At 45.7% G+C, this 25804-nt stretch overlaps 2 protein-coding genes across 3 annotated transcripts; both read right to left on the bottom strand.

Moving 5' to 3' along the window:
• Positions 1–567: 567 nt before the first annotated feature.
• Positions 568–12514, bottom strand: MAPK13 (mitogen-activated protein kinase 13). Of its 2 annotated transcripts, none has more exons than XM_003212827.4 (12): positions 11669–12514; positions 8570–8699; positions 8159–8217; positions 7019–7127; positions 5846–5875; positions 5404–5451; positions 4372–4486; positions 3969–4040; positions 3363–3442; positions 2829–2907; positions 1406–1582; positions 568–1051 (listed from the first exon to the last, which is right to left on the bottom strand). In XM_003212827.4, exons 1-12 carry the CDS (start codon positions 11785–11787, stop codon positions 972–974), a joined length of 1098 nt encoding a protein of 365 aa, XP_003212875.1. In that variant the 5' UTR covers positions 11788–12514; the 3' UTR covers positions 568–971. The 2 variants fall into 2 exon arrangements, with proteins under 2 accessions (XP_003212875.1, XP_019478727.1); XM_019623182.2 differs by lacking the exon at positions 11669–12514 and adding an exon at positions 10086–10171.
• Positions 12515–13895: 1381 nt separating this feature from the next.
• On the bottom strand, positions 13896–25345 carry LOC104914461 (mitogen-activated protein kinase 14-like). The gene is made up of 5 exons (XM_010724092.2): positions 25231–25345; positions 20066–20145; positions 17389–17467; positions 16923–17096; positions 13896–16265 (listed from the first exon to the last, which is right to left on the bottom strand). The coding sequence occupies exons 1-5, from the start codon at positions 25328–25330 to the stop codon at positions 16198–16200; spliced, it is 501 nt and encodes a 166-aa protein (XP_010722394.1). The 5' UTR covers positions 25331–25345; the 3' UTR covers positions 13896–16197.
• Positions 25346–25804: the final 459 nt, after the last annotated feature.

The raw sequence follows: 25804 nt of genomic DNA, 5'->3' as shown, positions 1-25804 counted from the left end.
ATGGTAAAATGGATTCCTCAGAGCAGAGGGAATGAGTACGTAAGAGGTCATGTCATTGGAGTGTGTAACAAAATACCAGATCTGCTGAGAGATAAAGGCAACCTGCAGAGGCAGGGCAGCTCCAGGGAGAGGGTGCTCAGCAGAGATAAGCCTGGCTAAGGGAACTGGGGGATGAACCAGACTGAGCATGAAGGAGAGGCCCCTGTGAGGGCAGGAGGACTGCTTGCTGGTAACCCAGCTCCCTGGGATCACAAGTTTATGAATGTGGGAATGTAGTCTGACTCCCAGGGATGCATTTGCAGCTAGCCACGAGGAAGAAACAGCACCTATCAAAACCTAAGGATGAGAGAAGTAGAGCAAAAAGGAAAAATGAGTACCTGCCCAGAGGTGGCAGCACCCTAGCACGGGTTTTGTGCATAGCAAGAAACCAGAGGAGAAGGTGCCCTGAATGTAGCTTGTGTGTACGAAGAACTCAATACCCACAATGAACATCATGTCAGCAACCTGGCTGTGCTGGTGCTCTTTATGAGCTCAGGGAAAGGGAACATGGATAAAGTCTTGTTATGCTAAATTTCACCATTTCATTATTTTGCTTGGGACTCAGTCCCCAGACAGTGTTACCATTTTATTTACGTTATACATAATTCAAGTCCAAAAACCTGTGCTTAGAAAGAAAGGAGAAACAAAAACCTGGCAATATGCAGGGAGGAGAGGGGGGAGGGAGAAAAAAATACCAGCAATTTCTCCCAAAGTTTCAGTGAGAGCATATTTATCTTTAGAGTTGAAGACTATTTAGGCGCACTTCCCCCATCAGTAGAAGAAAGTCCAATGCCCACAGTCACAGCGTTGACATCATGTTCACACACACGAGTTCCATAGGCCAAGTGATGGCAACAAAAGAGGCTGTGTGGAACAAATTCCATCTGTCATCCAGCATGAGACATGAATCCCAGTCACAGCTGCAGCAGTCACTACAGCGACATTCCACTTCGCTTCTTTGAGTCCTTCCGTGCAATTGGACTGAAGGATAAGATCTCCTTATAGATATGTTCTTGAAAAACAGAAGAAAAACAAATAATGAATACCTTTAGCATGCATCTCCTATTGCAGAGGTCACAATTGAAACTTTGACCATTAACCGTGTGCAGAGAGAAGTACAGCAGGTAGAAGCTGGGAGGAAGAGATGAAGTACAGATGGGGGAAAAAATGGAATCCTGAAAAGATGGAGGCAGAAGGAATCTCTGCTGAATACATGACAGCAAGAGCAAGGAAAGGGAGCTGTGTGCCATCATCAAGGCGTTACCGAGCGGCTGCAGCAGAGCTGGCCTTACTCAGCGTGCTCACAGGAACTGAAAGAGGCAGGAAAGTCTGTGCTATGCAGTGTCAAATAAAATAAACTTCTTACTTTTCCATTCTTCTATTGAAAGCTTTTCATGCTCCAGAGAATCATCGTAGGCCTGTTGTGCCTCTGTCTCCTCCTCGATGTCTCGGAATTGATCGAAGTACGGGTGGGCTAATGCTTCTGTGGCCGTAAGGCGCTTCTCCACATCCAGCTGCAGCATCTTGTCCAGCAGGTCCACTGCTGTGGGAGAAGACAGGAACATGCTAAGTGGGTACAGTGCAGCACAGCCATCCTGTGCACAAACCCTGCAAATGAGAGGGCTAGCGTTTCCACTAAGACATTTCCATACCTAAAAACAAAACAAATTCCTCAATCTGGCCAAGGCAGCATGGAAATCTGCCAAATCTGCCAAGCAGTGGCCGCAGGTAACTTTTACTAAGAGAAGTGGAGGTATACATTGTGCAGAGGTAACAAACTAGCCTCAGGTAGGCATTGCTGCATGGATAGTCTGCAGGAATGTGAAGGCAAACCATTAACTTCATGATGATTTGCAGCTTCAGTCACTTGCTTTCATTCTGACCCCTGCAACTCAAAATAGTAATAGCTTGAGTAATCTATATAGAAACCTATACATCCCTGGTAAACAGGAAGGCAGGAAACTCAGATACTGACTGGTCTGTCATCCCTGTTCTGTCTTGGTATTAATAGCATATTGCTCCCCTTTTAGAAGAGTTTTTCTCTTGTCTGTAATCTACTTGGGGAAAGAGCCACGTGGAGATCAGTTTTTACCCTGAAAATTGCACATTTCAACTGCCTGCTATGTACTGAAAGGTGCGGGTGTTCAACAGACAGCTGCGATCCGAGCTGAACTCCTCCCGCAGGAAAAGATTTGTTAGAGTGGACTGTGGGGCTCTCTCATACTTCATCAAAACCTGCGATACTTTGGATCTGGGGCTGGGTAGACATTTTAAGTGCTCTGAATCATAATCTCATCTGCTTTGCTACGAGCAACAAGCTCTCAAAGCTAACATCAGCCAAAATTCATCTCGAATCCTATACCAAGTGGAGCTAAAGGTGTTGTACCACTGCATGCAACTGCCCTGATCCCATGATTTGCTTTCTGTGACCTAGACATCCTGTTGTATATAGCATATGTTTCCTTCTGGCTTCTTAATACAAGAATGTGAAGTTTACCTCTTCCTTATATTTTACACACCGTGCCATTTTAAAACGAAAAACAAAAATGAAACAGGTAAATGGCCATTAACAACAGAACACTGACATTGCAGTGCCAATAAAGGATTGTTTCACTTTTAATTCAGGTGTATTTGCCCTGGGAAGGGCAGCCTCCTGCTGGGATACAGCCTGCAAGGGAGGAAGCAGTGAAAAGTTATGAAAAAGAGGAGCAACAAAATTGCAGCTGTGGCAGCCAGCCCAGCTGCTTTTCAGTTGTGAGAACTTGTGAGAAATGCTCAAGATTACTTACCCTGAGGATTGGCTTTGGGGAAAAGCACAGACAAATCCTTCTTGGGCATTTTTGGAAGAGACTTGATATAACTTTTAGCCTGAAAGAGAAAGGAAGGCAGAGCATTTACTGCAACTGGACAAGTGTGAGGGGGCTGTAAAATAGAGCTCCTAGGTCTCATTATTTAGGAGAAGAGAACAAATTATCTCACGTCACATTTTAATGGCCAGCTTGTGAGGAACTATTTTTATCACTTGGGATACAGAAATGCTGATGCTTTAAGAACAGCTGAGCTGCAGAACAGAGGCAGGAGGTGCAGCATCAACTCCTCGCCCAGCAGCCCCCATGATCCACACCAGTTCTCAGTGACAAGCGTTGAAGTCAAATACATCAGAGGTGTCACTGACAAAAATGCTTTCCTTGATGATGGGAAAGACTGCCATCACTCCTGTTCATGGCTGCTGTAACAGCACCCCATGGCCCATCTCGCTGTGAGTTAACCTCTCCCCACCACACCTCTGGCAGCAGACCTGAATGGCCACAGAGCTTCCTTACCGCCTTGTCCTCAAGCTTCTCCACAAAGTCATCTCCCGGATGCCCTGTTACTTTCAGGATCTGAGTCAGCTGATCAAGGTCTGCCAGGCTGTGTTAAAGATTATCCACCTGGGAGCAAGCCCTGGGCTCCACCCAGCAGCTCAGCCTATGGGCTGTGCGCAGGAGCGTCCCAGGAACAGCAGCAGCTCTGAGCAGGTAAATGATACAGACCTGCAAAGCTACACAAACTGAGACTCATTACGCTGTTTGCATCCTCTCTTCCTAGGATGCAGTCCTCATCAACAGTGAGTTCTGTTTGTGCAGTTCTACCAAAGTATATGCCCACAGATTTGAGAGTATGGAAGGGCTTGCGTATAAAACTAGGGGAATTCGAGGTTAGGCTGCTGATACAGAGAGTACGTGGCTAACAGAGAAAGTGCATTTCCAAGGGTGTCTTGTCCCCCTTCTATATTCTGTTTTCCTCACCAAAAATACTACGTTGATCCCCTGTGATTATCTCTTAGTAAACTAGACTGGTTTCCCTCCGTAGCCTCGTTCCTAAGGCTCTTTCACACATGCCAAGAATTGTTACCCCTCTGAGGGAAAAGGTTTCGTTTGAAAGGATACAGTCTTTTCCTTTAAACAGTGTTTTCCCAGTCAGCATTTCTGCCATGATGCAACCAATAGACCAGATATCCACTGTTAGGGAAGAAAGAAGGAAAAATTTAAAAAGAGTAATTTTTTAGGAAAAAAAGGATTGCATGAGCTGTTGCCTACATTTTCAGTCTGCAGCAGGCACCCATTTCAATTTCAGTCCCATTTTCTGCCCTCCCCAGTTCTTTCTATGCTACTGAAATCTTTGCTTTCATCATTTCCCACAGGCACCAGCTGTGACTTGCTCCATGTCAGGAGACACTGATTACAAAGAGCAAAAACATCTGGTAGATTAGGTGAGATTTGACCTACGCATGAAGGAGAGGGCTTTGGGTTTGTCACCAGACAGTCACATAGCTGAAGCAATGCAACTCACCTGTCTGGTTGTAATGCATCCAGTTCAGAATGACTTCTGGAGCTCTATACCAGCGTGTGACCACATAGCCTGTCATTTCAGCATCAGCATGTCTTGCTAAGCCAAAGTCCAAGATCTGCAACTCACCAAAAGAAGAGGGAGAAGGAAAGGCAGGAAAGAATCGATCAATCAATCCTACACGCAATAATCTGCTTTTAAATGAAGCAGATCCAATCAGGTCGGAGAGAAGCTCTGTCTGCACCAAAGCCACCCATGGGGTGGTTCAAAGACCTGCAAGTTTGTCTTAATTCCACTGAAAGTTGCAAGCCAGCTGCAGAGCTGGTTGTTCTGTGGAGACCCTGTGGAGAGGATCTGTGTCGTGCGCTGCTACCTGGAAGGTCACTTCCTTTGAAGCTTAAGTTTAAACTCTTATGAGATTTTTTTAATGGACTTCTAGAAGGTGGAGGCCAAGGCATGCTCCCCGTGACTCACCATTTCCTATAACACCCGGCAGCTGACAGCAGATGACTTCTCAATACTGAAGATGAACATGGCTTGACCCAACCTTTACGGGCAACAGAGCCTTTCCCAGTAATATACATTACTGGAAACAAATGGGAGACTGTCACCCCACTGAGCTGTAAGCAGTCTCTTCAGAGATATATTGAAAATAACTTTGTCTAGAATCACAGCCATTATGTCTCAGGGCCTAGCCAAGAACCAAAGGGTAACTGGGGCTGTATCCAGTTATCCTTCAGGGATTATCCACCTAACACCAGTATGGCTCAGTAGTATTACATTAATTTAGGAAGTCATTGCAAATTTCAGTGCAGCCAGAATGAGTGGCAGGATGTTCATTCCAAGGCTTGGGCCCTGATTCAGCAAGTTGCATAAGCAGGTGAATACTTCCTGCTGACTACAACCGCTGCGTAATGCGGCTCCCCAAATTGAGCTGTTGGACGTCAGGGGAAGCACGATGACACCTGCACGCCAGCATTCCCTCTTGTGGAGCAGCTTATGAGCACTCTGACCTGCTACCTGCATTTTTCCTACCTTTAGCTGGCAGTCTTCATTGACAGCCAGGTTGCCTGGCTTCAGGTCCTAAAACAGATGAGACCAGAATAAGTGGAATGTTTGGATTTGCAGTTCATCAACACAAGCCTGAGTCAAGCCTCAGCTCACCTGGGATGCTTTCCCATAACATCCTGAGCCCAGTGCCAATACAGCAATACCGTACAGCTTTAAATTGCAGTGACTTTTTTTTCCTTAAACCATTTTCACTCAAAAATCATAAAGTGCTTCACAGCTTGCCAGTAAATAGAGCGTTTCTGCTAAATCTGAATAAGCACTGGGTACAGGAGAACAGCAGAGCCTGAGAGAATTCAGAGCTGATGAGGCCATTAGCAAAATGATGTTTAGAAATTTGCTAATTTTATGACCAAGCTGCATTTCTCCTAAACAGACAAAATCAGAGTATTGGTGCATATGAACTTACCCTGTGGACGATTCCGGCAGAATGAATATACTGCAATAAAAAGAGAAGCCACAGTGTGGTCACCAGCAGATAAGACTGTTTTCTCCAGCGGAAAAATGAGAGTTCCAAAGAGGAAGTCAATGGGAACGCAGTGCCGGCATCCACTGCGTGTCCCAGAATACGACCCCACAGTAGAACCCACAGCCGTAGAAGCAGTGGCTGATGGGGGAAAGCCACCCGAGAGCAATCTGAAGTCTCCAACTGCATTTCTGACAGCTTTTGCAGTTACACTGCTGCTCTAAAGAAGTAGCATAGAGCAGAAGTGGGGTACGGGGCAACAGTGCCTCAGAGCTAACTAGTATCTTAGAACTATCAAAACAGACCTCCAGACTACAGACAGCTGAGGTCAGTTGGATAGCGTGAAAACTTTGATTCATTTTTTTCCCCCGTGGTTTAACATCTGAAACAACAATCTCATCATTAAACCAAAACTGGAAATCAGATTACTGTTTCAAACACCGATTGTGACTTTTGCACACCAGTCAGACCAGTGGCATTATTCTCCCCTTGTTTTATTTAAACTCGAGGTAGCAGTGATGTGGGGGAAGGTGTTATTAGTGTGTACTTATTAACACTCAGAAACCACAGCTCTAAACTCCAGATGGAGGGTGTTACAGATGGCAATGTTAGGGCATTATCTCTGCATTTCAGAGTTTGGAGTGATTGCTTTGTTCTCCCAAGGGCAGCTAAAGAAGTACATTTCTTGCTCACTGTATTGAACAGAAAATCATTCCCTCCATCTTCTTTACTGACAGCCCAGGTGAGAAATTCGGCAGGAGCCCCACTCGCTCCTGGTCCTGCAGAATTTTGCTCAGGGTTTTGGCAAGTCGGGAACACAGCTGCTGTCACAGAGAAACCACTCCAAGCTCTACAACTGATAGAAGCTTCAATGCCTGATTGACTAGCATGAAAGGACAGCCATTTGGACTGATGTGTGCTAGGACAGGAGTCATTCAAGGGCAAATCCCTGTATCTCAGTGTGTGCCATTAAAAAAAACAAAACAAAAGACACACAGAAAAACAAATCTTCCCCAGACAGGGGTTGTTGCTGTGGTCAGCCCAGAGATGACAAAGCAAGATCAACTGGAAAGGAGTCACTAAGTCCAGTTGTGTTGTTTCTCCAGCCCCACCTACCTTCAGCCCTTTCAGCATCTGGTAGACCAGGTACTGGATCTTTTCATCACTGAACTCATGTCCCATGATCTTTTGTAAATCTGTCCGCATGTATGGCATCACCAGGTAGCTAAAAGGCAGTAAGACAAAGCTCTGAGTCTAGAAGAAAAGCACAAGGAGCCAGGCTGGCCTTGTTCTCATTTTTGTTGTTGTTTGGGTGGTTTGTTTTCCTGTGGCTGTTTAAATCAGTGCAACTGGGACAGGTGGCTGTGGCTATTCCTAGCCAACTGGCATGGCCTGCAGCAATGATAGGGATTCTGCTTACTCTGAAAAGTGCTCTTTCTCCTCCCCTCAGATCAGATACATGATATAAATTAAGAAGATCTTCCAAATCTTAACAACCTCAAGTTAGTTTGGTTTTAAATAATAATTTTCAAATCTATACGAGCTTACGTTCACCCGGCAGCAGAAGTGTCTTGTGCAGTTTTACAGAGTCTTGCAAAGCTGCAGCACTGGTCCCAAATTTATAATATTCCTTGGCCCTGCCTTGGAAAGCAACCTGCAAGTTCCTTCAGCCTGCCTGCTGAGGCCGTAATTAGCAGCAGTAACATCTCAGAACCATTGGATGCTTTTTGTGCAGGATGCCAAATATCAGCCAGCAGCCGCAAACCCAGAGGCAGGTGCATGCTGCCCAGGGATGAGAAGTGAGAAGAGCTTGTCTGACCTGACCACCAACACCAAGGTGTCTGAACTGCCAGAATCAAAGCGAAAAGAAAATGAGATCTCCGAAGTTCAATTACCCTGTGGACTGGTGAACGCCACTTCTCCCCGTTCTGGCTACAGCCTCTAGATTACACCGTGCATCAGCATGGCTCACATAATGCACCATGGAACAAAATGCCTCAGGTATTTATGCTGGTCTGTCTATCCCACGTTCTCCCAGCTGTGAACAGGACATGCCATCTGTTCACGTGGGCCTTTCAGCTACGGGAACTGCTTCTGATTCTCCTTGTTATTTGGGGATGTCTGGCTTTAGTCTGTCCCTTTTCCAATTAGCGTGTTGAACTGCACCTCAGCATGATCCATCGTGCTGCTGCAAAGCCTGCACGTGTGGGGGGCAACAATTCAGCCTAGGCAAAGCAACACAAACTCCACACTTACAAGTCTTGAAATCCGTGGTAGGAAGGGGCGGAGGTGAAGACATCGAGCAGCCCAATGACCTGATAGACAAGAGAAGCCCAAACATAAACCTAGAAGGCATTTGCTTTGCACGTGAAACTCGGGTAACAGCTCTCCACCAGCACATCCGTGAGCACTGAGAGCTCTATCTGAGGAACGTGAGGACTCCTCGCTGTGCTGTGCGGCTACTTTTCCCCTTACTAAGACACAGGAACACCCATTACACATCTGCCTGAGCCGATGTGGCACCAGCTGGGCAGCAGTCAGGCCCTGAGACTGCTCCACATGGCAGATGTTGAGACCTCTCAAAGGTAAGGTGCTGCCACCAAAGTCGGCGTGCACCTAGGGGAGTTCCCCTTGCTTTAGCAGAAACAGTGAGAAATGCATACTTACATTCTCATGCTGCATTTGCTTCAAGAGAATGAGCTCTCTGTATGCTCTCTTGGCAAAGATCTCTGTCTGGAACGGGCGGCACAGCTTCTTGATGGCCACTTTCTCTCCTGTCTTCTTGTCTATGGCAGAACTGCGACAGACAAATACAAGCCAGTTTTCACACTGCAAATGTGTTTTAACAAACTTTGCAACACCAGATCAATTTCCCTCTGAGAAAAGAGCTAATGCTGGACTTCCCCCCCAAAAAAAGAAAAAAGAAAAAAAAAACAGCAAGAAAAGGCCTCTTGATCTCTCTGGGTTGGCATTGAAACTCAGTGGGGCTCGCACACAGATTTTCCCTCTGTATCACTTGGGCTGTTAGAGCACTGCCCATGATTTCAGGAGGACTAAGAGGACTAGATGGAACAGAAAGAAAAGCACTAGTGCCAGTCTTTACTCCCTTTAACACTTGCTTTAAACTGCAGCAACAAGCTGAAGCTAACGGAGCAACATTACACAAATGGTCAAATGTCAAGATGAGTTTTAATTCTGCCTACTCCTCCTTTAAGTCATAGAGACAAGGGAATAGAGCAATTTCCTCCTTGCCACCTGCTTGCAAGATGTTGTTGTTGAAGGTATGTCAACATTCCTCACTGTATTCCAGAGCAAAGCTGGGATGTCACACTGAAAACAACACAGTCTGCTGGATTTAGTTCCCCTGCAGTCCTCTGTATGCTTCTGTATAAAAGCAGGTATGGCTGCAAATAAGGTTTGTTCCATGAGTTTATGAGAAGGTGGTACAGCCACCACAGCTGGAGACGAGCTATTCCTTCTGATCACATCGGCTGTTTGCAGTTGGGTGGAACGATCCTGTGACCCCCTCCCTCTCTCTGAGGCTCTTTAAGGATTCTCTCACCCACCAAGGAGATGTGCCATCCATTCCCATCCATTCCCACTGCAGATCCAGGCAGGAAATAGGTGGGAACATCCCGCTCAGCACAGCTTCCCCTTTGGTGTAACACCAAGGAAGGGTTGCTATACTTTGGTGCAAATCTCAGGAGCCTGTTAACAGCTTTCTCTGATTTCCAGCCACCAGCAATTCACTGTGGTATGGCTGCCAGAGGTCCAGCTCACCAGCAGGTCTCACCAAGTGAGCAGAGACATCTCTGATGCCATCAAGCAATCAATCGTCCCCCTCATGGCTACTGAGGTCCCTTATGGCTGCTCTGAGCTATCAGTGATGAGAGCAGACACTCTTTGAGAGCTTTGGTACGACTGCATTTTTGTAATGTAGTCAGCTGGAAAAAGCAAAGGGAGCCACACCAGGCTGTGAAAGCACTGGAAGTGACACTGAAGGATATCTTGAGAGGAATGGAAAATTTTGTCTCAGTTCCATTCATCCTTTAGCAGCTGCTGGCAGGACAGCACAGCTTGGAGAACCCCAAGCTGTGAAGGAACAAAGAGGAAGGATCCAGCACCACTCAGTCAAGCACAGAATTCAGGGCAGATTTCCCAACCTCCAAGTGCCAGCTCTTACTGCCTTCCTCGCGTTTGGCCTGCAGAACACACATCCAACCCCACCACTCCACGCAGGAGCTGGAGCTTCATTCCACCCAGGACAAATGGAGCTATTTTGCCTTTGCCATAAGGCACAGCCCAGAGGTGACTCCGCTGCCACAGCCGGCAGAGCCCACGGCGTTCTTCCCAGCAGAGATTAAGGAGCAGCCGGAAGCTCAGGATGACACCAAGGCCGACCTCGAGGTGAGGTCATGAGCGTACCATGAAGGTTCCATGGGTAATTGTGGCACGTTGCACCCACGGCACAGGGCCGGGGGCATCAGAAAACTTCCCCAGTTACCGAATCACTGCAGAATTAATGGGGAAAGAAACAAGCCCATGCTGGCCTCCCAGAATTTGTTTCTCAGCCCCTATTCATTGTTCAAAGATGTGCAAAAGCTGTCAGCTCCAAACAGTGCTGTGATAGAAAAGCTTCCCAGTGATTCCCAGCAGAGGACAGCAAATCCCAACTGCACAGCATTCCTCCTGTACTGTGCACAGGAACCAGCACAATCCCACCCTGCCAAGCACCATCCATCCCATACCAAAGCCCCCCTCACCCATCAGTCTGCTCTAACCCATCCCTTCCAGTCTGCAGAGCAGCTGAGACTCCCACAGTAACGGGTTGGTTTGGGCACTGACGTTTTGCCATCAAGAAAACTTTGGAGGAATTTATTCTTTTTTTTATTCATATGAAAAATATCAAGTTTAGTGTTATGGGTTCAGGAGGTGTCCCAGGACCCTGCCTGGCACATAAGCAGAAAAGTGGGGAAGGAAGCCTCTGGTCCCCATTTGCATCCTGCAGTGCACTGACAGAGCCCCAGCTTCAGCCAGACAGTTTGGGGATTCCTCTGGGACAGCAAGAGGTGTTTTGCTGAACATCCATGAAAGAGGGCACACTTCTTTCCTTTTCCTTTTTACGTTATTATGCAGTGAGGTTCTGTTTGGGTACTGACAATGGGCTGCTTCAGATTTGCCCTTGCTAAAAGTCACCAGCCTCCTCCTACTCACCAGTGTAAACAAAATGAGATCCGACTTTTCTGCTCACTTTCACTATGGGTACCTTTGTCCAAGTAACTAATTAACAGCAGCTCTGCTGCTCCCTTGTCAGCCAGGGATTGCCACCAGCCAGGAAGTCCCAGCCAGCTGCTGCCTTACAACAGGGAGCTGGAGCAGCGCTGCGGCTGCACCACCCAGCTCCATTCCCCCACGAGAGCATCAGCTGCTGTAGCTCTGCCCAGAGCTCAGCGCTTTGTCGCAGCCGTGCCCAACTCTTCAGCTCTCAGGCGTTTCCCTCTTCCTGCCAACCAGATCACTGCCTTACCCTGATCTCAGACCTGAGGCCATCCCTGCCTGCAGGACACCCGCAGGGCTGAGCCAGGCACGACTCTCCCCACTGCCTATCAGGGTGACCGCAGGAGGCACAGAATCGTTTTTCAAGCAACCCTTCGCCAAGACAAGCAGGAGACGAACCGCTTTCGTCACACCCAAAGTCCCTTCATCAGGGGGTGCTGAGGCCCCTCTCACCCCCAGCCCTCATGGCTCCCCCCGGGCCCCACTCACCAGACAGAACCGTAGGCCCCAGAGCCCACGGGGTGCAGGGAGATGTACCTCCTGGGCAGCTCCCAGACGGTTCTGTTCAGCTCCTGTCTGTAAAAGCCTCTTCTCCTTGCGATGTTCATCGCCCGGCGGCTGCGGGACTGCCACCCACCCAGAGTCCCAGCGTCTGGTGGTGCCCCTGGGATGCGACCGGGACGCCCTGCACTGCTGAGAAGGCCTGTAGCGAGTTGCCTTCTGTGCTTTCAGCTGTTGTGAGCGAGAAGGGACATGTCTCACAGCCCTCCTCCCTCCGCCTCCACATGGCGGGGATGAGGCATCAGGTTTCCAGACACGCCTCGGCCGTGTGCAGGTATTTCTGGGTGCTCCAATAGGCGCCCCAACGCAGACGTACCCGCAGCCGGGGCTTCGAGGAGAGCGGCTGCCACCCCCACGAGTGCCGTATGGGGCTCACGGGGGTCTCATGAGATCGCCGATGGGCTGAGTAAGGGTGCATCAGGAATCTGAGGTCATGCCTGGCGTAGAGGACAGGTTACCTGCCACAGCACCGACTCAGCCCCGCAGGGGAGGAGAGCTCCAGGACGGAGTCCAGGGCATTAAATTCACTGAAGAGCGAGGAGCAGCGGGGATTTCCTCCATGGTTTCCCATGATGGGCGCAGAGAAGGCTGTCTGAGCTTCACTTCATCCGGGTGACTGCAGTGAGACGTTCAGGAGTTGCTCCGAGATGGGACCATCCTGGGAGCTGCAGGTGCTGAGGTCCGGGGGGTCCAGCCTTGTTTCTGCAGCAGTCAGTCCCATCGCTCAGCCCCCAGCCCCTCCTGCTGAGCAGAGGCCTGAGCACTCTGCTTCGACTTCAGCAGAGCTCTTGGGGTGCACCCTCCCTCCAGAGGAAGTGACTAAGCTACGCCTGAGGAGCCACGCTCTGCCAACTCTCAGCTCTGCCTGACAACTGGGACTTAGGGAAATGCACTGCTACGGTTTTAGGGAGGATTCATTTTACCTGCTTACATGCAACCACCGCAGCACGTTTTAGAATTGGCACACGCATTCTCCAGATAGCAGTGGTAAGGCCTGCAGTTCTGTAAAACAAGTCAGGGTCTGCGTACTGGCAGCATTTTAACTTTGCTTGTACACATAGGTGCAAACAAACCCCGGCTCTACCAACTGCATAGTAAGGAAACAAAGCAGAATGGGCTGGGCTCTATAAATACATCAGTGAGCAAGAGGAGTTACAGCCAGAACTGCTGGGACAGAAGCACATGTAACTCATCTGTCACCTCATGAGCACGGAGAGCTGTTGCTCACACACACACAGCTGTCGGCACACGGTTCGGGAGTTCTGAGTATCTGGGGCACGGCCGTAGTTAGATGAGTTAATCTAAGGCTTCCTATTTTCTCTAAATTGGTCTAAGTCCCTAATTCACTTCTCGCTGAATTTAATGTCTTTTGCTAACCAACGTATATTGTAACCAAACACAACTCAGGAATTTTGAGGATTTGGGATTTTTCTCCCTAGAAGAAGTGACAAACCCCATTTAGGATTTTTTTTTCCCCTCTTTCCTCTCCATTTGCACCACAGCAAGCACCCTTTTCTTTGTGCCTCTTCAAACCAACCTGTGCAGCACCGCAGAGGAAAACACAAAGTGCAGTAGCAGTTACCTGACTCAGATCAGCACCAACTGCGCTGCTCTATCACAGCCAGCACTGAGGCTTTTGTTGGTGTGATGAACACAGCTTTATTCAATTATTCCTCTAATTGTCCTCCTGATTGAATAGTGCTGGCACACGACAGCAGTCAGAAATCCCCATTATGGCGATGGGTTCCTGCTCCCCCTACCAACTGGATGGCAGCTGAAGACAGAAACAAACCCACTCATTTCTAAATAGCAGACATCTGCAAATCACTGCAACCAGCCAGAAGTCCCAGGTCCAGGCAAGTAGCAGAACTCTCATTTATTGTGTTGAGTAAAAAAAACCACAAAACAAAAAAACAACTTCCCTAAGCAAAACAACAACTACACATACTTTTACCGTCCAGTAGTCATGCAGACTCCAGGCTAGGTTTGTACTAAGGAAGCCACTTGGGGGGCCCATGGACATGAGCACCGTGCCTGCAGGTGAGCAGCACTGCCCACCCCTCCACCACGCAGGATTCTGTACAACGAGGGAGGAGTTCATCTCACACCCAAACCGTTTGTTTAGCACAAGGGGTTAGAAGAACCATCAGCACAGTAAATCTGAAAAATAGGTTTTATTTTTAACCAGTGGTATTGTGACATCTTATCCAGCATAACCAATTACAACAAAACCCATGGATAGAAACGAAATAGCAGATCTCTTCTTTGAAGTGCATCCTCCCGTTCAGACTGCAGGCGGCCCAAGAGCACTGCACTGCAGCAGGGGTGCCACGGCTCCCTCAGAGCAGGGCTGCGAATGAAACCTCCCCCCTCGCACACACGCAGACGCACGCATACACACAATGTCTATATTTTTAAAATCTTTAGCAGTATTTCCGCATGGAATCACACTGTAGCATCTACACATAAAATGGCTGATAAAAATAATCTTGCTGTAGGTTTACAGAGTCTATCTACATTTTTTTTCATTTGAATACCCGGACTGCTTGTCCAGCAGGGAGGTTTTATCTCTATTTTGTGGGTCTGAAGAGAGCGTTATCACAGAGCACAAACTCCCTGTTCATCTCACCCCAGACTTTGTAAAACGTTTGACCTGAAGAGATCACTGGAAAGTAGCCTAGCAAGAATCGATGGCTTCATCTTTTGTGTCCCATCCCTTTGTGCCACCTCTTCAGACACGTGGTAAAAATACTACGAACAGTTCCTCTCCATCCCATAGGTAACAAGAATGCAAAATACTGCAAAAGCCCTTCTCCTCACATACACAGCTGCTATGCTGCGTGTACAGGACGCCTGCAACAGATAAATGTCTGAAAAGTCTCCTCCCCACATCCTACAATCAGGCTCCTGAGATCCACAGCATAGTTCTAGCACAGAAAAAAAAACACAGAAAGAGCCCCTCCTGCCAGTACCTAACTGGGCATTGAATTCATGTAGAGTCCTGTAAAATATCAGTATTTCTGTCATGTTTGTATCCAAACATACTCCCTTCTCCCATTTCCTCAATCAGAGCTCAACCTGCTTACAAGCAGCCAAGAAGCTCTTATCTGTGAGGGTAAAAAAAATCCTCTAGTAAATGTTAGTTTTATATTATATAAATACCTATATGGACAGCAACAGGGAGATTGTTTTTATGCATGCTTATTTCTTTGCTTTGGATTCCAACATATTCCAACATCTTTAGAAAAAAAATCCAGGAATTAAATTCTGGCACAAGATGCCACAGTTGTTTCTTCAAAGAACATTTTTTACACTTGATTTCACAAGAAGCCCTCCATCCCAATCTCTCCTCCAGCCAAAAGATCAGAACAAAGGAAAATGTGCATTTCTATGCTTTATGTTTTACCCTTTTCTCGTCAGTCTCCACACTGGCAGATATTTCACGCTGAGCTGCAGCACAAGAGGAAGGATGCTGTGATTTTGTGGCACTGGCTGAGGTACTCAGTGAATGGTCCACTGATGATTTGACTGCCCCAGTGCCACCCCCACAATGTAACAACGAACACCAAGCAGCTCTACATGCGCAGACAGCTATGACATGCAAGAACACCCCACCTTTTAAGGAACAAGATACGCAAACGTGGCTAGCAAGAATCTTCTCCAACCTCCATCTCCTGGGAGCTAATGCTGAGAAACTGCACAACTAGAGGAGGGAAAGAGGGAAAAAAACATGGAATACCAATCCAAGGAGAGGCTGTTGCCTCGGAAAGTTATTTCCTGAACACACAGAGCTCATGCCTGGCTGTCTGGGAGCCTTCACCCTGAAAAACAGCAGGGCCAGACACTTCCACTCCAGACTTCCTTCCCCCTCTTTCCCCATTCATTTAAGGCACAAACATATTTACAGTTTCATACAAAATCTTTTCACATTCCAAAATCAGACAGTTGTCAGAAAACCTGTACGTTCTCCTGTACCAGGAAGACCTGGATGTGAATCAGCCACCTAGCATGGAACAAGGACATCCCTCAACCCTACATTCACTCCTGAAAAAAACAAGAGGGCTCTCTAAGCCTATGAACCAACTTTCCTCATTTTGAGGTTAGTTGTAGAACAACTGATAAATGGCAACAACTGTAACCAACTTCGAATGTCACCTTCTCCTCCTCACCCCAGCAGCACAAACTGGTTGAAGCTTCCTGTGGAAGGACTAAAGAGCAGTCAGAACAGGTCTTCAGAGACTTGCTCCAGGCTGTACACAGAACACAAGAGAGCATGCAGCATGTTTACATAGACTCAGCTTTCCTCCCTCCCCCCACCCTCCCCAATTCAACACACACAAAACCCTTCCACCAAGGAGAATATTGTTGTGGCGAGGCACTTGAATGATAGTTGGAGAGTCCCTACGAAAAGGCCTTCCCCTCACAGTGAAGTGGGACAAAGAGAAGAGAGCAGTTTCTCAGGACTCCATCTCCTCTTGGTCAAGCGGCGGTGGCACAAAGCTGATTACTTCATCGTAAGTCAGGCCTGGTGGGAAAAGTGTCGGAAACTTAAGAAAGTACTAATGACATCCCTCGTGCAAAAAACCTTAACCACCTTAAATAATGGATAAACCATCTCAGAGACTAACAGGCACAATGAGATACTTCCAGAGCGCTAATGTGGAAATACATTTGAAAAACATGTAAGCAACCATGGCACCCTATGCTTGTATGCATACAGTAGGAGTTACCAAGGCCTATGCTACTTATGTGCACAGTAGTTGACAGATTCACTCCATATAGAATCACAGAATGGCCAGGGTTGGAAGGGACCTCACGGATCATGAATTTCCAACCCCCCTGCCGCATGCAGGGCCACCAACCTCCCCATTTAATACCAGCCCAGGCTGCTCAGGGCCCCATCCAACCTGGCCTTGAACTCCTCCAGGGATGGACGGGGATCCACAGCCTCTCTGGGCAGCTGTTCCAGCACCTCCCCACTCTCATAGTAAAGAACTTCCCCCTGACATCCAACCTAAATCTTCCCCCTCTCAACTTAAAACCATTTCCCCTTGTCCTGCTGTTATCTACCCTTTCAAAGAGCTTCTTTTGTGCCTGTAACTTCCGTGGCTTAATCAAACTGCAACTCATGGAATAGACTGCAAAGGAATCAGGTTGGCTCTCTCCTGCTCCCCAGACTCACTTTTCCATTCCTCAATCTCAAGCTCTCTGCTTTCAAAAGACTGGTCGTAGGGGTCTGCCACTGGTTCGTCATCTGGGTCGTGATACTGAGCAAAGTAGGCGTGAGCCAACGCTTCTGCTGCAGTAATTCGTTTGTCTGTATCCAGTACCAACATCTTCTCTAGCAAGTCCACAGCTAAAAATCACCAAGACAAAAAGAAAGAAAGAAAGAATTTTACATAGCGAGCTGTGTGACACATTCTGAAATGCAAGTTTATAAAAGGTACATGAGGAAACTCTAATTTCTCTGGAGCCACCCCATTGCCCACAGTCTCTTCCCTCACACCTTACAGTCCATTCTTTGTCAACCTTGAAAAATGTGTGCATCCCTGTTCTCAACAACTTCCGCAACTTTAGGAAAAATCTTGGCCTGCCAACACGTGCCAAGTTCAGCTTTAGGAAGAGCCCATTTAGGAGTCAAGCCTTACCTAATGGATTGGCACCAATAAACACATTTTCAAAGTTCATTTTCGGCATGTAAGATAAAGATTGAATGTAGTTTCTCGCCTGTGGAAATAGAGAGTCTGTTAAGTATAACACCACCCAGCCACCAAGACAGTACATTTCAATCATCCTGAAGCACTGCTCGTTACGGTCTGTCTCTTGCTTTGTCTCCTCTGTACTTACTCTGATACTTGCTAAGCCCATCCCTGCTATCCCTTCCCAACTAAAGGCCACTCAGGACAGTGGAGCAAGAGCTGACATTACTTGAGGTTCATGCAAGACTGGGAAGCAAAGAGGTGCAGAGCTGCCTGCCCTGGAGTACTGATGAGGCTGTGTGCAGTTGGTGTCTGCTGGCAGACCACGTGTTTCACACAGTGCAAAACCAACCCACGTCCAGGCTCTCCTGAGTCTCAGAAGTCTGTGGGTGAGTATGCACTGTCCAATCTCAGGTCTTCACTTAGTACATGAACGTTGCTGAAGAACAGGTGGTTAATGGCCCACCCCACGTCACATGCGAGCCTATCATTTTCAGAGGCAGCAAACGCTGCAAGTGGTGACCTGCCTGCAAACCACCCCCTCATCTGCTCAGGGCTCACCTCGTGGCTGGGCATCCTGTTAATGAGATATGCAGGGGGCGTTCCCGTCAGACGCATGATCTGCTGAAGCTGGTTAATATCTAAGTGCCTAGTCAAGGCTTTGTTAAAAACAGTGCAAAAACCATTTTAAACAGAAAATAGCTGCATACAAAGTATCACTTCTGCAAACCACAAGGCACAAGCCAAACAGGCAGGGTCCACTAATTACTTTTTTCCCAAATACTTGTGAAAGCTCAGCAAATGCACAACTGAACACTTAAGGCAATGCAGAATCACTGATCAGTTGGTAACAGCATCAGTACAGAAAAGAAGTATTTCTGTCTGCCATAAGCAGCGTTACACTACAACAAAGTTGCTTTCACATTTCCCAGCAGTTCTAAGCCGCCAGAGCAGACATTTCATTTGGTTGAATATATTCCTCAGAAAACTTTCCTAGGCTGCTGCAGCTACAAAAAGCCTCAGGAAAATGAACAAAAAAATAAAAATCTTATCCTACACTCTGGTTACCAGTTTTTTTCTTCCTGCAGAGAAAGAATTTAAGTTCCTTGTGGTGTGTAGTGAAAGCAGCTTACAACTGACACCTCCTAAACAGCTTCGAATGCACTTTGATACGTGGGAGATGTGACAGAAGGCAATAAGTGCAAAATTAGCAAAACATTAGCACTGCACAAGACAAGAGTTAGTTGATGTCAGTGATCAGGATGGAGAAAGTAAGAGGACACTAAAGTAATGCAGCAGAAAAACAAATACAGAATTTGTTCCAGTGACACATTGAAGGTCTTCAAATTCTTAATAGTTTTGTTATCTCTGTACAGTGGAAAAAATAGTAGAGTAGTAGAAATAGTACTTCATTTTTTTAAAGTAAACTCATGATTTGAACCTAGCTAAGAGCAATTTTTATTGCACAGTGTTAAAAGAAGACACTTCAGTCTTACATAGACAAGCTAATCTTTTGCTTAACCTTGTCAGCCTTTAAAGCTGCTCTCTCCCAGTAATCTGCTGTACTTAAAATACCTCGATACCACTCAGAGTCCCCAGGGCCGGTTTGCAGGCACCCAGAGACCTGGGTTTCTATCCTTCCAAGAGACACCCCAGTGCTTTTTTAAATTAATGTGACATTCAGTACATTTACCAACTCATTCAAACTTGCACAGAAATGTACTTCCAGGCTGACCTCACACCCGGCGTTTGCTGCCAGTTACGTGAGAAGGAACACGAGATGAGCACAGAACATCTTACTGCTCTGCACCGCGCTCTCCTCCGTTACTCAGCAGACACAGCAAGGAGCAGCTTGCTGGACACACGGCAGCTGCCTGGAAACGGGCTCACTGCCCGCTACGGATTGCCCTGCTAGTCTGCGCCGCTACACCATCCTTTGCTCTGACTTTTATGCACATCACCTTGAGAAACATGTAACACTAAATGTCTTTTCATTCCGTCTTTGCAGAAGTTCTCAACCCAGGACTGAAATACTATAAAAATGGCAGTACAGCTGAACACAGAGGTCAGCCTTCAGCAAGGAAGCTCGTGATTCTCCTGACAAAGGGACCCCACACACACAGAAGTATCTGATAGGCACTTCGGGCCTCGCACTACAAAACCAAAGGCAGTTGCAGCGATGTTTCAGAGATTAATCACGCTACAGAAGGGACTGTGCACGTTTAGGATAACAGACTGCTCTCCTTCCACCTCCCTCACCAGAAAGATCCTTGGTATGCAATCTGGAGAAATAACAACTGAGAGAAGCCTCAAGTTCTTTGCCATGAGAAATACCTCCCCAGCAGCATCTGATCGTACCATGGATCACGAAGCATAAACTCACAAACTGAAAAAAAAAATTATGAAGCAGTAAAAAAAGAATAAGGAATGAAGAAATTATACCACAGGCAGAGTAAAGAGGAGTAAAAAGCAGATACAAACAGCGTATGAACTCAAAGCCATCCAGAAGTAAAGAAAAACAACAGAAGAGAGATCCCAACACACACTACAGACGGACTACAGGAGGGCAAAACACAAACTTGGGACTTCCGACAGGGCAGGTATTACAATCAAAGCGTCAACTCACAGACTCTGAGGAGATTTTCTTCAAAAGCTCAGGCCCTGGGGTTCCAACGAGTCTCAAAATGAGCTTCAACTGATCAATATCTAATGATGGACCATAAAGGAAAATGCTGGGACAAATCAAAATGAAAAGCGCAAAACATCAGCTTCGTAATACTGAAAGTTGGTGTCTGCCAAGACCTCAACTGAGAAGCTACTTTAAGTAAACTGCATTCATTCCTCCTGGAAAAATAAAAATAAAGACAAGTGCCCGCTTATAACATCTCTGTCCGCATCAAACAGGCTGAACAACTTGATACAGAAGCACGGCATGCATTGTGCTGGTCACGGCATCCCTACCCAGCGTGGGGCAGACGCCAAAGCGCCCTGCCCCCCAGCACACATCAGTCACACACTTGCCCTCGCAGCCCCACCAGTGGCAGCAGTTAGCAGGATTAGGCCGCGTCAGTGACAGACGAAGCGAAGCAGAAGTTGAGAAGGGTAGGCACTAACATTAAGAAAGCAAAGGCCTTTTGTGAACACCTTCCAAGGCAATTCAGCCACTTCCTTGCTTCCTAAGCCGTGTAAGTGACCGGGCTCTGCCCAGCTCTGAGCTCTGCTGCAGCACCCTGGGGCCCCTCGGCTCGGTGACGGCTCTGCAGCACCAAGGGGCAGAGGGGGCTCAGGCTCAGGTGTAAGGCCTCTATGCAAAGGGCTCCTGGCTCATAACACTGAAGATGCAAAGAAAGGTTTACCCAGAGCAGAGCCTCCGCGAGGCCACGTATCATTCTGAGCTGCCCTCTTAGAAATGCAAGAACATTTAGTATTCAGGATATGTGACAAAGCGTACTTGATGAGAAAACACGAGACATACAAAATTATGTCTAAACTTCAAGATAATACAGAGAAAAGATATCTTTCAAAAACTGTTTAAAGGATCATCCCCTTTCTCTGAATTAACCTCCATGCAGCCCTTCAAATGCTACCTGTGATTCCAGACTGTCTGTAACATTTGTTTGTCCTCAAAATTATATTGCACTTTATACATCTTCAATGGGAGCAATCTACCCACTAGACAGTATTTGTTCCCAGGATCAATGCCTTCTTGATGTTTCCAGATACAGTTACTACTCCTTCTTCAAAAGGCTTTTAATTCACATACTGGAAGAACTCTACATTTGCTTCTAAAATTGTCTGATGGTGAAGGAGTTCTACTCACATAAAAGCACCCTGCCAAGGGACTGTTCTTTAGAAATGCTGGGGAAGGTTTTTGTTTGCTTGATTTTTTAAAACAGATCAAAGTTCCTGTGATAATGGCCAACTGTATATGGAGGAAACTACCAACACTTTAACATTAGGAGATAAAGGTTTCAGCAGTCTCCAGCTAAAGTTTTACATAACATTAAAGCCTCTGGCAGAAGTGCTTGGTCAGAACACTTGAACTAATTTCCCAGTTACCCAGCAGCTTGGCCAACTTTCACCTACTCAACACTAAAAACCTAACAGTAAATCCACTGTATCTATCTGGATGTAACTCACCTGTTGAATTGTCAACTAAATATCAACATTTAAAATGAGATCAATATACCTACTGATGCAGGAGAATGAGCAGACTATAATTAGCTCGTTTAAATTGGCTTTTCCTTAGTGCCACTTAGAACAGTCTTAATAGCTTCTACTGACTCCTGTGCAAGAAACAGTTGTGCAAGCACAGGATTGCCAACACACCTCCGATGTTACATCCCATATGTTGGCTTCTATGTTTGAGTTCTTTAAAATGTGTTTAATGTATCAGGCATGCCAGCAGCACTGTTGCTTATTTTGCTGTCGGCTCTTCCCAAAGGACAGCATGCTATAGGAAGATTTTGTGTATTACACTTCAGCATCTCAGATAAACAAGAAGACACAGAACGTGTAATCCACACTGCCACAGCATGCCAAAACCAAACACTGCATCTAGTTGAACATCTGCCACTATAACCTGCTGAACTACAGGGCCTACAGCATTCTGGTGCCCATAAGCAACTACAGACAGGAAAACAAACTTAGGAAATACAGAGCAAATTAAAAAAGCATGTGCGTGGAGAAGAAAAGTAGAGCATGCAAATCCCGAATGCCATCACCATGGTACACCCACAAACTGATACATCTCAGTGACTCTGAGACTTAGGAAACCATCTTCCATCCACCATCAGCAGCAGCAGAACAAGACAAGAGCTGTTCCAGGCAAAGCCACGTCCAAAAGTTGGTGTAACTGCCAGCACAGACAAAGCCAAGATGCACCAGAAGAACGTGTAATTTCAGACTAGTTGGTTATGATGGAGCTCCTACACTACTGAACAAATCTGTATACATATTTATGTTCTTCAGAGTTAGTTTAAAAGGAATACAGTCAACTTAAAACATACAGAAATATAAAGTTGGCTAAGCTGGTACAGAACATTTTTTTATTCGTGCATTATCATTTTAACATAAGTTGAACTGTCGAGGTCCACTTGCCTACTTATCTGTATGAACTATTCATATCACAAGAGCTGTTAAAAAAACAACAATCAGGAACATATATTTTTAATGTCAGATACATTAGTAACAGAAAGGAAGCCTCTAGCTATGCCCAGCATTAAAATCCCCAGGGACCGATTCTTATTACCTCTATTTTTGCCACTAGTCTTCCCACAGCCCTGCTCCCCCACCTGCACCTCTTTGCTGCGATGTTACCAATATTAGAAATTTATCTTTCACACAGATGTTTCCATTCACAGACCACAAAAGGAAGGACACAGTTTACATTCAAGATTGAGTTAGAAATATTGTAATGATTTTGGAAAGTTCAGCCTCTACTGACAGCAGAGTTATTCTGTAAGTGTATCTAAAACACTGCTCTAAGTTGATGACAGCCACATCCTGAAACTCTACAGACAAATCCTTCAAACTGACTTGGCGTTACCTTGTCAGAGGTATAACCACCACACACAAGTTGAACATCATTTCTGAATACATCTTTTTACTTACCAGAGAGAACAAACCAAGCACTGGGTGCTTCTCCAGGCCTTGCAAAAAACACCCAAGGGACTGTAAGTAACATCACATCACCTCTGTCCCGTCCTTGGTGAGAGGGATCCGTATTTCAAACACAGAGCCACTCAAACAGGAAGAGGGTTGTCCTGACATGCTGAAGACATCGTCCATACAGTCTGTTTTCTCTTTCATTTTGGAAGTGTGAGGCTATATAGATTAGAAAATCACTACCATGGGACCAAAAAGCAACAAGAATGTCAATTGCAGTCACTTCTAATTGCTTTTGGACATTAGAACTGCAGAGAAAGCTGATAGCTTGTTGCCTTTCCAGATGTTGCACGCACAAACAACTCCCGATGTTCCGCCTCAGGAGCAAACAGCATGCACGTGACGTGAAGTGGGGAACTGTTATGCAAACTCTAAGAACTACAATGCTCCAAAATTTTACTAACAATGGAAAAGGATTGAGCCTGTTTTTTTCTTATACCAAACCAATTCAGAACAGGAAAAGCGTTTAAATAAAAAACGTTACTATAATTTACAAAAGAAGTTCAGTGTTCAATGTAAAGAACTGTAAGCACACATCCTCAGGGAGACAGAAATCAGTCAACTATTCTAATCTGACAAAGCAAGTCATTTAGAACTTATTTTCCTTTATTTTGCATTGTGGGTATTATTATCTATTCCAGCTGAAGAACAGAACAGTTATCTGCCAAGCCTGAGAATTTTTCTCAATTCATCAAGAACACACTATGAAGCATTTCTTACGTTACAAATCCTACCAGGAAATGGCTTACTTGCAAGTATCAATATTTTTTTTAAATTTAAAGTGCCACTGTTACTGGGATGCAATGTATCAGTAGCTGAAAGGCCCTGGCTGCTACACCAATTTTTGATTATTTTTCTTCTCGAAGAAAACCTGCTTGTACCAAACTACACATGCTAAGTCAGCTGGTAGAAATAAGGCAACTCATCCCATCCTATTCCACCACTTCCACACTAGCTCTGCTTCTATTCTCAACAACAGACAAACGCGCCAAAGATAACTAAACAGGGGAGTACAGAGAGTTCAACAAATTTAGACAGAGATTATATGAAGATGGGCATAAAAAGAGAAGAATGATGAAGCCAGAGCATACTGACAAGGGAAATGAGACTCTTAAAGCTGGAATGAGAGTTGCTCCCTCTTCCATAGAGTTTTGGAACCTGAATGTTTTCTAGAAGTGACAGTACATGGAGGCCAGCACTTCCAACACCAGTTTTCTTTTTAATCTAATCTATTTTAATTAAGAAATAATAATTTTAATAATTTCTGCTATTTATAAACTATCTGTAGTTAAAAGAATTAAGTTTGATTACGGGTGGGCAATAGCACTGTCTTTCACAAAGAAACTCCACCTTTTAGGCAATGAAAAATCCCGACAGAAGTTAGTTATCTGTAAGCTTATTCTAAGCAGAACAAGTCTCAGTTCTGACCTCCTGTGGAATGAAGTGACCCCTCAGAAACGCGCCGGTGTCCCACCAAGCTCCCTTTGATGCCATAAAAATGATTTTGAGAAGATTTTTTCCATGCTTGTGTTTTCAAGTCAGTACAAGCATGTGATCAAAGAAAGCTACAGACTGTTTACATGCAAGCACAGAAGTAGAATCTAAATGTTTCAGAGTGACTTGGGATGAGGTCCTTGGCACGAAAGTCTGCAAATTCCCTGCTTTCATAGCATACCAAGATACAGAACCCAAGATAGCAGCAAGATACAGAAGAGAGGCCAGAAGGGGCACTTCACATTTCCTACAAACATGAAGCACGAGAGGATTCACAGCAAACACACTACTCCAAGCAGTTATTCTCCTACAAATTCAACAGGTGGATTAAGATAAACTTAAAAGAAATTCATTCCCAGAAATGATCAACTCTAGTGATGCTAACAGACAATGGATGCGAACAGGTTTGCCTCCTCGCACACTGCGATGACTCCACGTGCAGCAAAATTGAGAACTCCATCATACTGCGAGTAAAAGAAGCCATTAGGTAGTTAAAAACAAATAAATAAAAAAAAGCACAACCACAACAAAAAACAACCAAACAACACAAAACTTGTTTCCTTGTGAAGTACAACAAAGAGAAAACCTCTAACTTCCATTTCAGGAAAATACGTCACTTGTAAAGGATACGGTCTGTACCAGGGAACAACGTTCTTCCAGTCAACAGTTCAGCCATAATGCATCCCACTGACCAAATATCAACTGAACAAAATAGAAAAAAAAAAATCATAAGGCAAAAAAATAAAGTCTCAGTAGAATCACCCTATCCAACAATTACAACCAACTTCACGCTTCAATAATCTCACGGTGTTGAAACAATCTGAGATTGCAAGGAAACTGACACTGCTCAGGAACCTCTCTATGTAAGACTTTTCCCAATAACACAATACTGACAAGATCAGGCAACTTTTCCTTCCAGAAGGTAATGTGCATTGGACACCAAAGAGCTACAGAGGCACCTACAGAATTGAGGAAGAAATTTGTTAAAGGCAGCTCTAAGGAACAAATCTGATCTTACATAAACTCTGCCTGAACAATCACCAACTACTACATTACAGACAAGACAGGTCCACATACACATAGGAGGAAAAGACAAAAGACAAAATCAGTAGGGTGTGAAATCAGAACAGCACGTTATTTGTTTGGACTCATATGCATTCACGTACTAGAAAAAGTTTGCCTTTTTTTTTTTTTTTTTTTTTCT

This window comes from Meleagris gallopavo, chromosome 28 (genome assembly GCF_000146605.3).
Source record: "Meleagris gallopavo isolate NT-WF06-2002-E0010 breed Aviagen turkey brand Nicholas breeding stock chromosome 28, Turkey_5.1, whole genome shotgun sequence".
Lineage (NCBI taxonomy): Eukaryota > Metazoa > Chordata > Aves > Galliformes > Phasianidae > Meleagris > Meleagris gallopavo.
This window is presented reverse-complemented; position numbering and strand designations above follow the sequence as displayed.